The sequence below is a fragment of the Schistocerca cancellata genome, chromosome 4 (assembly GCF_023864275.1).
Source record: "Schistocerca cancellata isolate TAMUIC-IGC-003103 chromosome 4, iqSchCanc2.1, whole genome shotgun sequence".
Classification (NCBI taxonomy): domain Eukaryota; kingdom Metazoa; phylum Arthropoda; class Insecta; order Orthoptera; family Acrididae; genus Schistocerca; species Schistocerca cancellata.
Window position 1 is genome coordinate 55,472,658 of NC_064629.1, and position 21,035 is coordinate 55,493,692.

The following is a 21,035-nucleotide window of genomic DNA, read 5'->3' on the forward strand; positions in this document are numbered from 1 at the left end:
AAAACAGTTTTTGATTTATATAATATATTGTTCTTTAATTGCACTTCCTCTGAGTTTCCCATCATTCAAAGCAAGTTATAGACTTCCTTCTTCTTCTTATGCATGTAGGTGAAAATCAGTTTCAATCTACACACTATTAGGAAGTGATCTGATGCACTGTCAGCTCCTTTATACAACCTGATGTCCATGACTCTGTGGCCATAGTACTGGTCTGATGTGATCGGTCTGGTTGATGGTTCCTCCATCCAGTGGACACCAGGTTCCCTTATGTATTCTCTTGTGTTCAAAATTAAGTCAAACTTAATCTCAGTTCTTTGAGATAGCAAAGTTGATCATCCTCTGACCATTTTCATTGGTCTTGTCATACATACTGTGCTTACCTATAGTTGGTAAATGAAATTATTCTTTTCCTGCTGTTCCATGAAATGCATCCGGTACTATCTCAATATTTGTAGTTGGTGTGCTCTTAACTGTTTGTTCTAGTTGGTTATAGAACTCTCCTTTTCTTCATTTGCTTTGTCCTCTGTCAGGGCATAAAAATTCATAAGTGTGATGCTGACACTTGGATTTTGAGTACTATGGAGGATATTCTTTTGTTAACAGTTTTGCATTCTGTAACCAAATTTGCTACTATGTAATGTATTACAAAACCAGTGGCAAATTCATGTTCATCTACACGTCCCCCATAAAATAGTACACATCCATCTTCTTTGTGAGTACCCTCATCCAGTCAATTTATCTCTTGTACTGCCACCAAGTCCACTTCACAAGGTGTGGCTAAAAATAATGGGACTGATGCTGTCACAGAGTAAGTAAGCATGCACCAAAGGTGAATGTCCAATAACTGTGAACCATGAAGCCTTCTCTGTCAAATGTGGCATCTCTGGTGTCTGTAGACAAATCAGTATGGCTGTGGCCTTCATTTGCATAAGACCTATTATTTTTTCTTACCAGAAAAATTCTTTACTGTAATAATAGATCAACAAATTGTCATGAAGCTTCACATAAAATTGGTTAAACTGCTACTGACACATATCTTTTACTAAAATAAGTGTATGCAAAGACTCTTTATCACATATGTGAGTTTTTCAATGGTTCATGCATTTGTAAGATGGCTGAGAAGAAACTGAAGATGACTCATGCCCAGGATGCCCTTCTACATTAAAACAGATGAAAATATTGGAAAATTAGGTAATCTGGTTCAATCTAACCATCAGTTTAGTATTCAATTAATTACCAGAACTGTAGGAATTAACAAAGAATGCATAAGGAAAATTTTACATAACCAATTTAACATGAGAATAGTGCATATGAAACTACTGCGGAAAATTCTCACGATTCAACAAAAAAAAAAAAAGCTCATGAAAATGTTTGCACTGACATTTTGAATACAATTTTAAATGATAATAATTTATGCGAAAGAGTGATAATATGTGACAAATCTTGGTTTTCCACTTATGATCCGGAAACTAAGCACCAATCCATGCATTGTAAGGACCCAACTTCTCTGAGGGTAATAAAAGCTCAAATGAGAGAATCACCGAGCGAGGTGGCGCAGTGGTTAGCACACTGGACTCGCATTCGGGAGGACGACGGTTCAATCCCGTCTCCGGCCATCCTGATTTAGGTTTTCCGTGATTTCCCTAAATCGTTTCAGGCAAATGCCGGGATGGTTCCTTTGAAAGGGCACGGCCGATTTCCTTCCCAATCCTTCCCTAACCCGGGCTTGCGCTCCGTCTCTAATGACCTCGTTGTCGACGGGACGTTAAACACTAACCACCACCACCACCACCACCAAATGAGAGAATCAAAATTCAAAGTGACACTGATTGTTTTTTTCAATATTCATGGAATTGTGTATCTTCAGTGGGTTCCTGAGGGTCAAACTATTAATCAATATTACTATCTTGAGTTTCATGCTCAGATCCATGAAAAAATAAGCAAAAAATTATCTGAACTGTGGATGAACATGTAATGGGTTCTGCATCAAGACAGCACACTGGCTCATAGCGAATTGCTTGTTGAGAGGTTTTTAGAGAAGTTCAACATCCCAGTGTTTGACTATCCACCTTATTCACCTGACATAGCACTATGTGACTTTTAAGTACTCCCCAAGGTCAAACCTGCATTAAAAAGAATAAGATTTCATTGTGTTTAAGAGGTGAAAAATAAAGCAATGTGTGTCATCAAGGAGCATGGTGAGGAAGATTTCCAGTACTGTTTCCATCAATGGAAAATTTGCATGGAGCATTGCAGGCACCGTGTAGTGCAGTATATTGAGGATGCCAAATATAAATATGTATGTTTTGAAATGAAATGTTTTACAGCAATAGCTCCATTATTTTATGGCCACACCTCATGTACTGCTTAATTTCTGAGACTATAGTCTGGGTGGTTCTAGTTTATACATGCTTTGAGCATTCCAAGACCCAAAAATAAAATTTACAAATTGTGGACTGTTTTTCTTTTGTACGTGTCTTTTTCCACTGAATCCATCTGCATCTGAGGCTGGCAGAGCTGTTGCAAGGAAACAGACCCCAGGTAGTGTTATGTAGAGAATAAAAAGAAAAATTATTTCTTAAATGCGAGGATTGTGTTGTTTGACCAAGAACTTTTTGGACATCCTGTGTTATTCAGTATTTTATACAGTATCTATAAATATGAATTAATTCATCATCCTTTCAAGTAATGTGTTTAGTAGCTTGTTACAGTCTTCTACTAAATCTTGTATGGATAACTTACTGGTTTCTTCTTAGTATGTAATTTAGAATTTATCATGAGAGTCTGAAATGTCCCAGTCTTCTAATTCTCATAACTCAGTGTATATAACCTGTTTAGGTGTCATGTCAAGTTCTGTAGCTACTGTTTGATCATGTTTGTGGCTTAAAAGACAACAGCCAGTAGTTTTCCACACAAATTACAATTCAGTGACTGTGGAGGGGTTTCTTTCTTATTTGAAATGGTCTGTGTTTCACTGCAACAACAGAGGGTTGATTGTGCTAAAATTTTATAAGTTTTTAATCATATTTCTTGTTCAGATTTTGTTACTTTGAAAACATGAGTGATGATTCAGAATGCACTATTGTAGTTTTGTATCTTGCAGTTGCACTTCTAACAGTCAAGTTCTTTTCTCATAAACAGTGCATCCGATATACAGGGTGATCAAAAAGTCAGTATAAATTTTAAAACTGAATAAATCAAAGAATAATGTAGATAGAGAGGTACAAATTGACACACATGCTTGGAATGACATGGGGTTTTATTAGAACCAAAAAAATACAAAAGTTCCAAAAACGTCCAACATCTGATCAGAATAGCAATAATTAGCATAACAAAGTAAGACAAAGCAAAGATGATGCTCTTTACAGGAAATGCTCAATGTGTCCACCATCATTCCTCAACAATAGCTGTAGTCGAAGAATAATGTTGTGAACAGCACTGTAAAGCATGTCGGGAGTTATTGTGAGGCATTGGTGTTGGATGTTGTCTTTCAGCATCCCTAGAGACGTTGGTCGATTACGATGCACTTGCAATTTCAGGTAACCCGAAAGCCAATAATCACACGGACTGAGGTCTGGGGACCTCTGAGGCCAAGCATGACGAAAGTGGCGGCCGAGTACACGATCATAACCAAACGACGCATGCAAGCGATCTTTCACGCGTCTAGCAATATGGGGTGGAGCGCCATTCTGCATAAACTTCGTACGTTCCAGCAGGTGTTTATCAGACAGGCTGGGGATGATGGGATTCTGTAACATATTGGCCTACCTCTCACCCAACACAGTAGCAGTTACAAAATCAGAATCACACATTTTCTCGAAGAAAAGAGGCCTGAAAATGGTAGATGTGGTAAATCCAACACATACTGTGACTTTCACATTGTGCAATGCAGTTTCCACGACAGTTCTAGGATTTTCGGTAGCCCAAATTCAGCAATTGTGGGTGTTTTGCTGTCCAGCGCCATCTGTTGGACATTTGCATTTTTTTTTTTTTTTTTTTTTTTTTTTTTTTTTTTTTTTTTTTTTTAGGGGGAGGGTTCTAATGAAACCCCATGTCAATTTTTACCTCTCTATCTACATTATTGCACAATGCTCTTGGACTCTGTCAACTGATAACCAATTTTGATACTGCTGAAGATTCAATTTTTGTGCTGATCAATTGGATAATCAGAAATCTGTTTCTTGTCACCCTACCTAAGCAGATAGGTCTTCATGCCTTTCTTTGTATTCCTGTTTATGGCTGTAATCAGTGGTGCTGTACTGGCCATAAAATCACCAATTCCATGTTCTGTGCTAACTGGGTTGAAAAGTTCAGGTCTGTTTCTCACCAGCAGATCTAAGATCTTACCTTCACTAGTCAGTTTTCTGATTAACTACTTGAGGCAATTTTTGACTAAGGCAATTTCACATGGTTCCCTGTCACTACTACTGGTCCTAATCACTTGTGTCTGGCAGTTTATAACTGGTAAGTTGAAATATCTACCTTGTATTACAAGGTATTTATGTATGATGGTCTCCAAGTTTCCGTTCAAATGTCCCTCCACTACTTCTCCCGATTAGTCATTATAAACTCAGTCTGGCATCTGCTTTACCGACGATCAACTTTATATGATCATTCCATTTTAAATCACTCATAATGCGTACTCCCAGATAATTTATGGAATTAACTGCTTCCAGTTGCTGACCTGCTACTTTGTAGCTAAATGATAAGGGATCTATCTTTCTATGTATTCACAGCACATTTCACTTTTCTACATTGAGATTGAATTGCCATTCCCTTCACCATGCGTCAATTCGCTGCAGACCCTCCTGCATTTCAGTACAATTTTCCATTGTTACAACCTCTTGATACACCACAGCATCATCTGCAAAAAGTCTCAGTGAACTTCTGATGTCATCCACAAGGTCATTTATGTATATTGTGAATAGCAAATGTCCTATGACACTCCCCTGCGGCACACCTGAAATCACTCTTACTTCAGAAGACTTCTCTCCATTGAGAATGACATGTTGCATTCTGTTATCTAGGAACTCTTCAATCCAATCACACAATTGGTCTGATAGTCCATATGCTCTTACTTTGTTCATTAAACGACTATGGGGAACTTGCAGAAATCAAGAAACACGGCATCTACCTGTGAACCCGTGTCTATGGCCCTCTGAGTCTCGTGGACGAATAGCACGAGCTGGGTTTCACACGACCGTCTTTTTTGAAACCCATGCTGATTCCTACAGAGTAGATTTCTAGTCTCCAGAAAAGTCATTATACTCAAACATAATACGTGTTCCAAAATTCTACAACTGATCAATGTAAGAGATATAGGTCTATAGTTCTGCAAATCTGTTCGATGTCCCTTCTTGAGAACGGGGATGACCTGTGCCCTTTTCCAATCCTTTGGAATGCTATGCTCTTCTAGAGATAAATGACCTTGTGGATGACATCGGAAGTTCACTGAGGCTTTTTGCAGATGATGCTGTGGTGTATCGAGAGGTTGTAACAATGGAAAATTGTACTGAAATGCAGTGGGATCTGCAGCGAATTGACGCATGGTGCAGGGAATGGAACTTCATACATAGAAAGATAGATCCTTTATCAATTAGCTACAAAATAGCAGGTCAGCAACTGGAAGCAGTTAATTCCATAAATTATCTGGGAGTACGCATTAGGAGTGATTTAAAATGGAATGATCATATAAAGTTGATCGTCGGTAAAGCAGATGCCAGGCTGAGATTCATTGTAAGAATCCTAAGGAAATGCAATCCGAAAACAAAGGAAGTAGGTTACAGTACGCTTGTTCGCCCACTGCTTGAATACTGCTCAGCAGTGTGGGATCCGTACCAGATAGGGTTGATAGAAGAGATAGAGAGGATCCAATGGAGAGCAGCGCGCTTTGTTACAGGTTCATTTAGTAATCGCAAAAGCATTACGGAGATGATAGGAAAACGCCAGTGGAAGACTCTGCAGGAGAGATGCTCAGTAGCTTGGTATGGGCTTTTGTTAAAGTTTTGAGAACATACCTTCACTGAAGAGTCAAGCAGTATACTGCTCCCTCCTACGTATATCTTGTGAAGAGACCATGTGGATAAAATCAGAGAGATTAGAGCCCACACAGAAGCATACCAACAATCCTTCTTTCCACGAACAATACAAGACTGGAATAAAAGGGAGAACCGATAGAGGTAGTCAGGGTACCCTCCGCCACACACCATCAGGTGGCTTGCGGAGTACGGATGTAGATGTAGCTGTAGAAGTAGAGGCAGGGGACCCATAAAAGTATTTGATAACCATGATTTATCCATCTTTAACACTTGTTTTCACCCAAATTATTTCACATTCAGAATCTGTACTACTCTCACTACATGTTACCATATTTTCATGGCAAAAACACATCTTCACCATCAGCATTCAACCTATCTTTGTGATATACGGGATGGTTATAGTTAAAGTTCCAGTTTCAAAATTCTGTAGGAGGAAAGTGATGCTCAGAATGACATCAATTCGACAAAAATTTACCACTTGATGGTGCTGTTAGTGTCATAATATAAATGAGTTCAGCTGCAAATTACAGATGAATAGCAACATGATGGCTATAGTGTGAGTTACACATTAAACCAACCATAGTGTACAGTGTACATGACTCCACAAATTTGGCATTTAACAGTTGTGGTACTGTTAGTTAGGTAAGCCCATTCTCCATGCAAGGTCATACTACCTAGGATGGAAAAAATCAGTATTTAACTGGTTTGAGACAATAAACCACATAAAAATTAACAATGAAATTGGTTTTTAACTGTTCTGAGATCAAAAGCCACTTAAAGAGCAGCAATGAATTTGGTTTTTAATTGTTGTCCACCACTTCCTGCCACAAACTGAAACTGAGAAACAGCATGTTCCATAACAGATCAGAGTGTTTCAAGGGTCACATTCATAATGTGTTGATAATAATAATGTTGTTGTTGTGGTCTTCTGTCCTGAGACTGGTTTGATGCAGCTCTCCATGTTACTCTATCCTGTGCAAGCTTCTTCATCTCCCAGTACCTACTGCAACCTACATCCTTCTGAATCTGCTTAGTGTATTCATCTCTGGGTCTCCCCCTACGATTTTTACCCTCCACGCTGCCCTCCAATACTAAATTGGTGATCCCTTGATGCCTCAGAACATGTCCTACCAACTGATCCCTTCTTCTGGTCAAGTTGTGCCTCAAACTTCTCTTCTCCCCAATCCTATTCAATACTTCCTCATTAGTTATGTGATCTACCCATCAAATCTTCAGCATTCTTCTGTAGCACCACATTTCGAAAGCTTCTAATCTCTTCTTGTCCAAACTATTTACCGTTCATGTTTCACTTCCATACATGGGTACACTCCATACAAATACTTTCAGAAATGACTTCCTGACACTTAAATCTATACTCAATTTTAACAAATTTCTCTTCTTCAGAAACGCTTTCCTTGCCATTGCCAGTCTACATTTTATATCCTCTCTACTTCGACCATCATCAGTTATTTTGCTCCCCAAATAGCAAAACTCTTTTACTACTTTAAGTGTCTCATTTCCTAATCTAATACCCTCAACATCACCTGACTTAATTAGACTACATTCAATTATTCTTGTTTTGTTTTTGTTGATGTTCATCTTATATCCTCCCTTCAAGACACCATCCATTCCGTTCAACTGCTCTTCCAAGTCCTTTGCTGTCTCTGACAGAATTACAATGTCATCAGTGAACCTCAAAGTTTTTATTTCTTCTCCATGGATTTTAATACCTACCCCGAATTTTTCTTTTGTTTCCCTTACTTCTTGCTCAATATACAGATTGAATAACATCGGGGAGAGGCTACAACCCTGTCTTACTCCCTTCCGAACCACTGCTTCCCTTTCATGTCCCTCGACTCTTATAACTGCCATCTGGTTTCTGTAAAAATTGTAAATAGCCTTTCGCTCCCTGTATTTTACCCCTGCCACCTTTAGAATTTGAAAGAGAGTATTCCAGTCAACATTGTCAAAAGCTTTCTCTAAGTCTACAAATGCTAGAAATGTAGGTTTGCCTTTCCTTAATCTTTCTTCTAAGATAAGTCGTAAGGTCAGTATTGCCTCACATGTTCCAGTATTTCTATGGAATCCAAACTGATCTTCCCCGAGGTCAGCTTCTACTAGTTTTTCCATTTGTCTGTAAAGAATTCGTGTTAGTATTTTGCAGCTGTGGCTTATTAAACTGATTGTTCGGTAATTTTCACATCTGTCAACACCTGCTTTCTTTGGGATTGGAATGATTATATTCTTCTTGAAGTCTGAGGGTATTTCGCCTGTTTCATACATCTTGCTCACCAGATGGTAGAGTTTTGTCAGGACTGGCTCTCCCAAGGCCGTCAGTAGTTCTACTGGAATGTTGTCTACTCCGGGGGCCTTGTTTCGACTCAGGTCTTTCAGTGCTCTGTCAAACTCTTCACACAGTATCGTATCTCCCATTTCATCTTCATGTACATCCTCTTCCATTTCCATAATATTGTCCTCAAGTGCATCGCCCTTGTATAGACCCTCTATATACTCCTTCCACCTTTCTGCTTTCCCTTCTTTGCTTAGAACTGGATTTCCATCTGAGCTCTTGATGTTCATACAAGTGGTTCTCTTATCTCCAAAGGTCTCTTTAATTTTCCTGTAGGCAGTATCTATCTTACCCCTAGTGAGATAAGCCTCTACATCCTTACATTTGTCCTCTAGCCATCCCTGCTTAGCCATTCTGCACTTCCTGTCAATCTCATTTTTGAGACGTTTGTATTCCTTTTTGCCTGCTTCATTTACTGCATTTTTATATTTTCTCCTTTCATCAATTAAATTCAATATTTCTTCTGACTAGCCCTCGTCTTTTTACCTACTTGATCCTCTGCTGCCTTCACTACTTCATCCCTCAAAGCTACCCATTCTTCTTCTACTGTATTTCTTTCCCCCATTCCTGTCAATTGTTTCCTTATGCTCTCCCTGAAACTCTGTACAACCTCTGGTTCTTTCAGTTTATCCAGGTCCCATCTCCTTAAATTCCCACCTTTTTGCAGTTTCTTCAGTTTTAATCTACAGGTCATAACCAATAGATTGTGGTCAGAGTCCACATCTGCCCCTGGAAATGTCTTACAATTTAAAACCTGGTTCCTAAATCTCTGTCTTACCATTATATAATCTATCTGATGCCTTTTAGTGTCTCCAGGGTTCTTCCATGTATACAACCTTCTATCATGATTCTTAAACCAAGTTTTAGCTATGATTAAGTTGTGCTCTGTACAAAATTCTACCAGGCGGCTTCCTCTTTCATTTCTTAGACCCAATCCATATTCACGTACTACGTTTCCTTCTCTCCCTTTTCCTACACTCGAATTCCAGTCACCAATTACTATTAAATTTCCGTCTCCCTTCACTGTCTGAATAATTTCTTTTATTTCATCATACATTTCTTCAATTTCTTCGTCATCTGCAGAGCTAGTTGGCATATAAACTTGTACTACTGTAGTAGGTGTGGGCTTCGTATCTATCTTGGCCACGATAATGCATTCACTATGCTGTTTGTAGTAGCTTACCCGCATTCCTATTTTCCTATTCATTATTAAACCTACTCCTGCATTACCCCTATTTGACTTTGTGTTTATAACCCTGTAGTCACCTGACCAGAAGTCTTGTTCCTCCTGCCATCGAACTTCACTAATTCCCACTATATCTAACTTTAACCTATCCATTTCCCTTTTTAAATTTTCTAACCTACCTGCCCGATTAAGGGATCTGACATTCCACGCTCCGATCCGTAGAACGCCAGTTTTCTTTCTGCTGATAACGACATCCTCTTGAGTAGTCCCCGCCCGGAGATCCGAATGGGGGACTATTTTACCTCCGGAATATTTTACCCAAGAGGATGCCATCATCATTTAATCATACAGTAAAGCTGCATGCCCTCGGGAAAAATTACGGCCGTAGTTTCCCCTTGCTTTTAGCCGTTCGCAGTACCAGCACAGCAAGGCCGTTTTGGTTATTGTTACAAGGCCAGATCAGTCAATCATCCAGACTGTTGCCCTTGCAACTACTGAAAAGGCTGCTGCCCCTCTTCAGGAACCACACATTTGTGTGGCCTCTCAACAGATACCCCTCTGTTGTGGTTGTACCTACGGTACGGCTATCTGTATTGCTGAGGCACGCAAGCCTCCCCACCAACGGCAAGGTCCATGGTTCATGGGGGGGATAATAATAATAATAATAAAATTCTATTGTCATTCAGCTGATTACAGCAATAGACAAAGTCAACAGCATATATTTCTACATAAACTACAATATTGATGTAAAATGGTTTACATAAAATAGGTACACATTAGAATGCAGTATTTTCATCTTCAAAAAATTCATCAGTGATTTAAAACGGATTGTTCACTAGTAGCTTGTATAATTTAGCTTTAAAATATTTACAGGCAGTTCTTTAAAGTCAGCACTTGGTCTATTAAACATCCTTAGTCCAAGAACTAGGTAGGAGTTCTGTGATTTTGGTAATCTATTATATGGCACATCTATAGATGTTCTGTTTCTAGTATTGTGGCTATGAATATCGCTTCTCAACACAAAATTAGACACATTGTTTCTAATGCACAACAAAACATTGCAGATGAATAAGTTTACTACTGTAAGACACTGCCATTTAATAAACAGAGATTTACAATGTACTGTTTTATCAGAATCTGTGATTATTCTTATTACTTTCTTCTGTAAAAGTAAAATAATATCATTTACATGACAACTACTACCCCACAGTAAGATTCCATAAGAAATTATGCTTTGGAAGAAGGCAAAATATTCTAATCTCACATAGTCATTGGGAACATGTCTTTTTAAATTTCTAATTAGATAAATAACTCTTGAAAGCCTAGCCAATATATTTTTAATGTGTGGATCCCATGTCAATTTATTGTCAATAGTAACACATAAAAATTTGACATTTTCTAGTTCTTGGTCATTAGGTATCTCTTTGAGGCTAAAGTAAAGTGTCTGGGTTTTGTTTTCATTTAGTAAGAAGCCATTAGTTTTGAAAATAATGAGGACTGAGCAAGGGTATTTTTGGTCAGTGTTTTCAGTGTACCTAGATCAGAGTTTTTATGTATAAAAGTTGTGTCATCAGCATAGAATATTGTGTGAGAATTTATGAACAAGGGCAGGTCATTAATCATTTGTATAAACAGTAAAGGTCCAAGCACCGACCCTTGAGGCACTCTGTACCTAATATTTACCAAATTTGATTTCTTCCTACCAATGAACACAACTTGTTGATGGTTCTCTAGAAAATACCTGTACATATTTATACTGTTGTCATCAAAACCATAGTAAACTAGCTTATTCAGCACAGTGTCATGCTCTACACAGTCAAAGGCTCTGCTCAGGTCACAAAATGTAGCCTGGGCACAGTCCCTAGCCTTGAACACATCTAGTACTAATTTTACAAGGGAGTCCATTAATCAGGTGTTCTGGATGACCAAGAAGTAGGGAAATGATAGTTGATAATTCTAGCATTTCTAAAATGCCTCTGCAGCAGCTACTTCATTGGATGTGCAATGTGTAGAAGTGTGCCACCTTGCATAATCATTATCCTACCAACACATCCATCCTCTTGAAGGGTTTGAATAACAGTAGTGTGCAAAAGGCCCACATAGTATTCACCAGTGATGATACAGATAATACTACCTGCAGAACCCATCTGCTTATAAAAATATGACACTACAATAAATGATGCCGTCAACCTGCATCACATAGTTACCTTTGCACGATGATGCAGCACAAGTTGATGTGCAAGCAGATTTGCTGTTTTCCATTTTCTACAATTCTGTGTATTGACATGTCCTTTCAGATGGAAATGGGCTTTGTCTGTCCACAGGATGCTCCATGACCATTCAGTATCCTCTTCCATGTGAGCAAGAAATTCTAGAGAAAACATTTGTCATACGGGTAAGTCAGCATGAAGCAACTTCTGAACAGGAGTAATTTTGTATGGCCTGGCAATGCAGGATGTTTGGTAGAATTTTATGCTCCATACTCACAGGCATGTGCAAAATTCAGGTGATTCCCCATGCATTGCAGGTTTTCACACCATCACTTAAGCCCTCCTGCAATAATGTGGCCACACCTTCTACTGATGTTGCATTGGTTGATTTCCTCCCTATTGCAGTGTTGCACTTCAAAAGAACCTGCCTTTTCAAATTTCATAATCATTTTCTCCAGATCACTGGCAGATATTAGACCAATGAATTTTTTCATACCTTGAGTGTTCAAAACATCTGTAGAGATACTTGTTCACAGACACTGTTCTTTTAAAAGAGGTTTACCAGCAGCACACGATCCAACATTGAGACAGTCATGCTGAGCATCTCAGACACAAACTAAGGAACAGCTGTGTACCATACAGCATTTATTTTGCATATTCTGTCACTTACAGTGTGATTTAATGATAAAATTCTCATTAAATTGTTTTTGTTTCCATAATGTTTCTTCCTTTTTCAGTAATATTCTATTCAAATTTAATGTCATTTTGAGAAGTGGTTTATTTTTACAGCATTTTGAAACTTTATTTCCAAGCTATCTGTATATTCCATTCCGGGTTTAGAATTTCATTGCTATTAACATCTGGCTTCAGCCAGCTTTCTGTCCCTAGTACTGTGTAGGCATTGTTACCATTTATAAGCTAGACTAGTTCCAGGACCTATTCATATACAATATAAAAAATACATTAGACAGCAACTGCCCTCTTATTACTAAGAGATGTAAGCATAGCAATATGCATAAACCACAACACACAAAAAAAATGGTACACCCTGCACCTCAATAAAATTAGAATTCTTCTACTCACGCTGAAGGACAAAATTGAAGACAGTCAATAAAACAAGAAAGGTAAATAAACTTAAGAAAAATGTACAAATCTGAAATTAAAGCAGCAAAAATGAAAGCAAATGAGAATATTTTAAATTCTAAAAACAAATGTAAAGCTGCCTGGAACATAGTTAAAAGTGAGATAAACATTGGGAAAGAAGAAATCAGAAACCCACTTAATTGCAACACTCTCAACGAACACTTGATAAATTCATTAAATGCCCAGGTACCAAAAAGTGATGATTTAACTGATGCAGAAGCTTTTGTTTCACAATCACAGAATAAAACAGATAAAAGATTTAACTGGAGTAGAATAACTGCTACAGATATAAATAACTCTGTAAACAAGTTGAGCAACTCTAAAACAGAAGACTACTATGGATTCAATAACGTGGTAATAAAGGCTATAATTAAGGAAATTGGAACTCCTCTACTCTACCTTGAAAATAATATCCTTGATGATGGCATTTTCCCTGATTGCCTTAAAATTAGAGTTACACTCCCTGTATACAAAAAGGGTGATAGATAAATGCCAGATTACTATAGACCAATATCAATTGTCCCTATACTCACCAAAATCATAGAGAGCTGCTCACACACACAGATTTACATGTATTTTGAGAGCAATGAATTACTTAATGACAGCCAGTTTGGATTTAGAACTAACCAGTCAATCATAAAAGCTATTGAAAGCTTTATAACTGAAATCTACAACGCTTTTTAAATGTAACTGACCACATGTACAACACTCATAGACTAAAGCAAAGCATTTGATTCAGTATCATGTGACATAATTGTTAAAAACTTAGAATATTACGGTATTGCAGACAAACCACTTAATTTGATTAAGTCATACCTGAATAACAGGCAACAGTCACTGTATGTGAGCAATGAAAGGTTATATTTAATGAAAATTAAGAGAGGAATTCACAGGGCTCCGTTCTTGGACCCTTCTTCTTTATTATCTATTTTAATGACTTCTCAAACTATATAGCCTGCAAAAATGTTTTATATGCTGATGATATGACCATGATCTCCACAGGTGAGAGTATGCAACAGATGGCAAACAAAAATAATGAACTTTTTGAAAAATGTAGGGTGTGGTTTATTGCTAACAAGTTACATACAAACAACACAAAAACAGAATAAATTTATTTTAATCTGAAGGTACAGAAAGCAGAGAATCACAGTGTCATACTACTGGGACTAAAAATAGACCAAAGGCTCTCATGGGATGACCATATAAGCTATCTGACAGGCAAACTTGCACACGTAATTTTTCTGCCGTATAAACTACGAAATTCTGTCAGTAAAAGTTTATTGATGCTTTGCTGCTATTCATTGTTTCAGTCACAGCTACAATATGGGTTTCTGTTATGAGTAATGCATCAGGTATAAACTATGTATTCAAATGGCAAAAAAAAAATTGTTGTTTACAAGGATTGGGTCCATGAGAAAGCTGTAAGGAGCACTTCAGTATATTAAACATAATGACACTCCCAAGTCTCTATATGTATAACTGCTTAATATAGATAAAATAAAATATACAACAATTTACACAGAGAAAGAATTTACCTTTTCACAACACTTGAAACAACTACATGCTTGATATACTGTATTCTAGGCTGTCACTGACACACAACAGTCACAAACACCTAAGTTCAAAGTTATATAATAAACTGCCACAATCCATCAAAACCCTCACCCACTTTAAATTTAAGGAGGTATTAGACACATGGCTCAAAAATAAAGCATATTACTCAATTGAAGAATATCTTGGAAGTAATTTGGAAGGAATTTGTAAGCAATGAAATGATGTAACTATCATTAACTAAATCTGTAAAACTGTATAATTAATATTTCTGAAATTGTCTGATTAGTAAGAAGTTTATGTATTTATATGTATTTATGTATATGTGAAATGTTGATGTGAGTAAAATGTACAAATTACTAACTACTAAAAAGATGTATATATATGAAAGGATAATATATAATGTAAAAATTAGTAACAACTATACTTATATGAAATATGTAAAATGTATTTTGACAAAGCCAATGGTAAACATGCTGAATGGCTAATAAATAAACATGAAACATGGATGCACCTACAGTTAACTAATACTGTATTAACATTTTTTCTCGGCATTGCTATGAGGAATGCCACCCTGTCTGGAGTCAGAATGTATCTTTTTGGGCCAGTGAAGGGATTTCTCTGTCCTTTCCATGGACTCTCCTGCAGTTAACTAATACTATATGAACATTCTCTTTCTCCAAATTGCTATGAGGACTGGTACTCTGTCTGTAATCAGACCGTATCTTATTGGGCCTGTGGAGGGCTTCTCTATCCTAAAAAATCCACATGTGTGACCCACATGTACTTTACTATCCTAGTAGCCACTTCCTGTGTGTATTGCCCACATGACCTCTTAAAGGAGCCATACAGTTCCCCACAGAGTAGCAGAGATCAAGAAATCTGCATCTAAGGTTGTCACAGAATTTTCTGAGCCCCTGGTTTAAGCTTTGCACTCAGCTTAAAACCAGAGGATTGTGACTGGTTCTGGGAACAGTGCTGCAAGGTGAGAACTCTGTTTTCATCATATGAGTAAGGCTAGATGTTTTCACCAAAACAGCCAGCCTCCTGTAGGAACTGAACCCTCCTCTGAACCCAGGCAGCAGGTGTCATTCTTCACCACATGAGTGAGAATTTGCAGCCACGTGCACACCGGACACTCAATAGCTGCCAGCAGAGCCTCCTCCACATCTCGAACAAGAGCCCCACCAAGTATACATTGTGAACACTAGCCTTCTTTCTGGACACTCCCTCTATTTCTCGGAGGGTCAGAATCTCTCACTAAACATTGAAGATTCCAGTGACAAGCAATCCCACCATCTGCACTTGCCTAGACCTCTCAGGAAGATCAGCCAAAATCCCAACACGAAGGCATCCTGTGCTGGCTTGGATATACTTCCAGCAGTAGGCAATACATCAAACTTGTTTTTAAGACATAGGAGGACATCTGTGTGGCTGTTTCCACTTTTGCCTTCCACCCAGAGATTAGTGACCGTGCCACTATTCACCAATCACCATCAAGTAAGTCTTGATCAGCCAGAACAAGTAAAGTTGAAGGTGCAGCAGCATCGGAGACCCCAGGCAACACTATTGTCTCCAGAGCTGCCAAATAAGTCATCTCAGGAGCCCCAATGCCAGTGAAGCTTATGGCAGCAGCTTGAAGCATGTCAACGATGGCCAACACAGCATCCAGCTGTTTACAAACAGTACTCTAAAATCAGCTCTCACAGAGTTAAAGCACTTAAATTTACATGAAAAAACTTAGAATGAGTTAGTAAACACTAATCCACAGAGTAAAATATTTTGATACAATTCACTTCTTGGTATAATTACACAAAAAAAATCAGAAACTAAAATAAATACTGGGTGTAAAAGAGAAATCTCAGCTCCTGCACTGGATGCGTCAGCTCTGCTCCTCATAAGCCACTACAGGCATTAAGTGGAGATGATTTCCAGATACAAAGTACTTTCTGCATCTGACTTGAAATCAAAATCTGGATTCTGCAACTGTTATACTATGGACTGATAAATCCACTTTCAAATCTAACATCGTGGTAAATGTTCATGATACAGACTATTGGTCAGAAGAAGATCCTCACTGGTTTTGAGAGCAATACAACCAGTATATCTGGAGCATATATACTGGAGTGGACTCTGTCATGATAAGATCATTGAACCCTATATTTGTATGAACAGTTAAAGCAGTACTCTGAATTTCTGCAACAGGCAGTAACAGAGTTGCTATGAGATGTTCCTCTGGTAACATAGCAGTTAATTTAATTGCTTTACTTTCAGTGTCCAGCACATTTTTCCTTGGTAGACAAGTATAATTTTAATCAATTTTTTCTGGTTGATTGAGTGGGAGAGAAGAGTGACTGACTTGGCCATCACAGTCAATAGATTTCACATACCCTAATTATTCCATTTGAGAATACATTAAAGACATTGTGCATCAACAGTGTACTGCAATGCAAGAAGATATGAAATATAATATTCTCAAAGCTTGGCAATCTCATCCAAATGCAGAGGGCACAATGTAAGCACAGTTGTGCTTAGAAGATGATGGAAAGCAGTCCAAAAATTACAATCAATGGAAACAGATAAAATGTACTACTTTCTAATAATTCATTATGAGTACTAAAATTGTAATTAAAATTTACTGAAGATCAAATGTGTAAGAAAGAACTTTTTATTAACTGTGATGTTAAAAAAACATGCATTATTCTATAAATTTTATTTTTCTTTCTTCAATCATTGACCAAATCAGTGACTCCAGGAAGTGTTCTTCCATAATATCAAGAAAACAGATAAAAACACATATTTGACAAAAAAAATCAAGTTTTGAGAGCTATTTTCAATTATATTAATTTCCTCCATTCGCCAGGGCACTGATAATCATGTCATAGAGTTCCCTTAAACAAGTACCATCATTATCCATTTTACAGTGTCTACCAGGTAATGCAAGGTTCATCATTTTCCTTGCCCTTATAAGTTTGTCTCAAATAAATTTTACCCAAAGAAGAATGGATGGATCATTTCCAAGAAAAAGTGCCTGTATGGTAGCACTGAACCACCCTGAAAGGACATTATGTAGCCTAGGTATTTAAAAGAATGTTTCTTCCTATTATACAGGGTTGTCAGAAACAATCTGAAAAGCTTGTAAGGGTGTTTTAGGGTATGTTATGCTGAGAAATGGTCATTAAGAAAAGAATTCAATATGTTGAACCATTTCTGAGTTAATTAGCATTGCGATAGCCAGTCAACCTGTTGTGCAGGCAAATTCAAACAGCCTGCCAAATACAATTAGTGTCAGGTGTCATAGTATTGATGATAGTCCATAAGACTGCTCAGCCTTTGGCTCAGGTTCATTTTTACTACCATCCCATGTCCAATTTCTGTATCATTCTCTTTTTTGGTTTTAAGAAACCAAACAAAAAACACATTTGGTGAGGCTGATTCTGGCAGGTTACTGGAATTTTTGAATTTGTGTGTGTGATGGCCTGATTGGCTAATTTAAATGCTAATTAATGCAAAATGGCACAATGTATTGGTTGTTTTTCTTAACAATTACCTTTCAGCACAACCTACCCTGCAACAGTCTTACAAGCTTTCCAGATGTTTCTAATCACCCAGTAGAATTATGTGTACATATTTTGATTCTGATACACATTTTTCTCATGATTGCTGTAACTTTACTTTTATTGAGATTACCATATTATAATTCTTTACTATAACATTTAGTCTGAGAATGGAGTACTGGAATTAATCAACATACTAACAAAGAGTTTGACCTTCTGTAAAAGGTTTCATACATTAATGCTGAATGATGCTATGAAGTGTTTGTCTCTGGTGTCTTACAACTCCTGATACATTGAGTAGAAGTCTCCATTTCCTTTTTCTTTGCCTTCTGTTGCTTCAGATTTTACTACCTATTCAATAGTAAATATGTATGTAATTATCAACAATTTTAATACCTTGTATAATTACTTTTCTCTGTCATTCAGAACAATTTTCATGGATTTTTTACTATTGAACTGATTAGTCCTCAGTTCTTATTAGCTATACTTTGAACACACCATTTGGCAATATTTAAAGTGGTCCTTTTTCATTTTGTATTCTTATGGTTTTTTGGGTTATCATTTTTTCATCTGTCTTTTTCCTTCTGGAGACTTTAAAGTGCCTGAGGAGGAGTAAGTCTTCTGTTGGGGGTGATAAAACAAGAGAGTCAAATATGTGCCCAATGACAGTAAGATACCAAAAATATCATCCTATTGGTTTATGGCAAATAGAGAAATGTACGTCATTCACAACACATAATTGTCTCAGCACCAATTAGGAGTAATTTCACATAGTCTCAATTTCTTATAAAATATTTTACTTACTGTGAGTTTTGTTTGTGATTTCAGGATTTACCTCTAGTTATTCCCTGTGAAATCATGGGATCCAAGTTCCTGCTGTCACTTCATCACTGTGAAAATAAGAACACCCCAAATACATGGATGTTTGTCAGAGCCTTTCAGAACATTAAGAAAAATTACCAGTAAGTAACAGTACAGCAATACAAAATTAATATCTGTTGTAGGACTAAAGAAGACCACTGACTGAAAAGCAGAAGCATTGAGTTAGTTGATAGGCACACACTATAGAGAAAGAAAACTTGCACACACACACACACACATACACACCTATGCCACTACATAGTGTCAGTGGCAACTAGACTAACAGTGCCAATGTTATTTTTCATCAGGTGGACTGGTTGTGGTGGAAGTAGTGTTGGGTGGGATGGGTAGAGGGAGAGGGAGATGAGAGGCAGGGAGAGCATTGGGAGTGGAACGCTAGTGGTTCAGAGGGAGGTGACCAGTTGGCCAGCTAGGAATGCAAGAGGGAGTGGTGGCACATATATGGGCTGACACAACTGTAGCGACCTGCAGGGAATGGCATACACTTAAGGTGATGTGGGTGTGTGACTCAGAATGTGGGACAGGATAGAGGAAGGGCGAACTGTTATGCTGTGGGAGCAGGGACAGTGGGTTACCTGAGATTGAGGCTACAAAAATTACAGCAGTGGAGGATGGGTTGCAAGGACAACTCCATTTGCACAGTTCTGAGAAGCTGGTAGTGGAGGGAAGAAACAGATTGCTCAGGTTGTGAAGCAGCTGTTGAAATTCAACATGTTGTACTCAGGTGCATGTTGTGTCATCAACTTGTCAACTTTGTTCTTGACAACAGTTTGGCAGGGGCTATTCATCTTGGTGGACAGCTGGTTGATAGTCATACCAAGATAAAAGGCTGTGCAGTTTTTGCACCACAGTTGGTATATGACATGGCTGCTTTAATATGTGTCCCCACTTCTGATGGGCTAGGATAAGCCTGTGTCAGAACTGGGAGGTTCTGGATGGGTGGATTGGCCAGGTCTTGAACATTGGTCTGCTGCAGGGATATGATCCCTGTGGAAAGGGGTTAGGAATAGGATTGACATAGGGATGGACAAAGATGATGTGTAGGTTGAGTGGGCAATAGAAAATGACTTTAGGAGGGGTGGGAAGCATCTTTGATAGAATGTTCTTCATTTCAGGGCATGATGAAAGAGAATCAAAGCCTTGTTGAAGGACAATCTTGGGTGCCAAGGGGGTCACTCCTTTGCAGTTGATTCTTGGAGGTGGTGGGAGGATTGTGGGTGTGTGAGGATATGGCACAGGAAACCTGTCTGTGAACTGTGTTTGGTGGATGCTAACTGTCTATGAAGGCCTTTGTGAGGCCTAAAGCATACCGGGCAAGGAAGTTCTTGTCACTGCAGATATGTCGTTCATGGATTACAAGGCCATATGGCAGGGGTTCTTTCATCAGGAAGGCAGAACAGCTGTCAAAATGCTGGTACTGTTGTTAGTTAATGGGTTTAATGAGTACAGAAGTGTGCATGGAGTCAGCAGAGAGGAGGTCAACATCCAGGAAGGGTTAAGGAGGACCAGGTGAAGCAGATGGGAGAAAACGTGTTGAGATTGTGAAGGAATGTGGAAAGGATGTCTTGACCATGATGATATCATCAATAAACTTGAACCACTCTGGGTAGTTTGCAATTTTGGGAGGCTAGGAAGGTTTCCTCTAGATGACCCACAAAACGGTTTGTGTAGGAGGGTGCCATGTGGGTGCCCATGGCTGTGCTACAGATTTGTATGTAAATGTACCCTTCAAAGGAAAAGTAGTTGTGGATCTTGATATAGTTGATAAGTTGTATAAGGAATGAGGTGGTGGGTTTGGAGTCAGAAGGATGTCATGAGAGAGCACTGAGGCCATGGCCATGAGGGATGTTTGTGTATAAGGAGGTGGCATCAATAGTGATGGCTAGGGATCCAGGAGGTAGAGGCATAGGGATGGTGGAAAGTCAGTGAAGGAAGTGGTAAGTATCTTTAATGTGGGAGGCTAGATTTCAGGCAATTGGTTGGAGGTGTTGGTCAACCAGAGCAGAAATCCTTTCAGTGGGAGCACAATGGGGCAACAAATATTGTTAGGGTTGATGGTTTTGGGAAGCATGTAGAAGGTGGGTGTGCTGGGTGTCACTGGGGTGAGGAGGGAAATGG

At 38.3% G+C, this 21,035-nt stretch overlaps 1 protein-coding gene across 1 annotated transcript in view; it reads left to right on the plus strand.

The window, feature by feature from the left end:
* LOC126183224 (uncharacterized) overlaps positions 1-21,035 on the plus strand; it is a 679,892-nt gene that overhangs the window by 471,512 nt on the left and 187,345 nt on the right. The window contains exon 16 of the mRNA XM_049925008.1: positions 18,864-18,997. Within this exon, the coding sequence (XP_049780965.1) occupies positions 18,864-18,997 (134 nt within the window). The remainder of the gene's footprint in view (positions 1-18,863; positions 18,998-21,035) is intronic.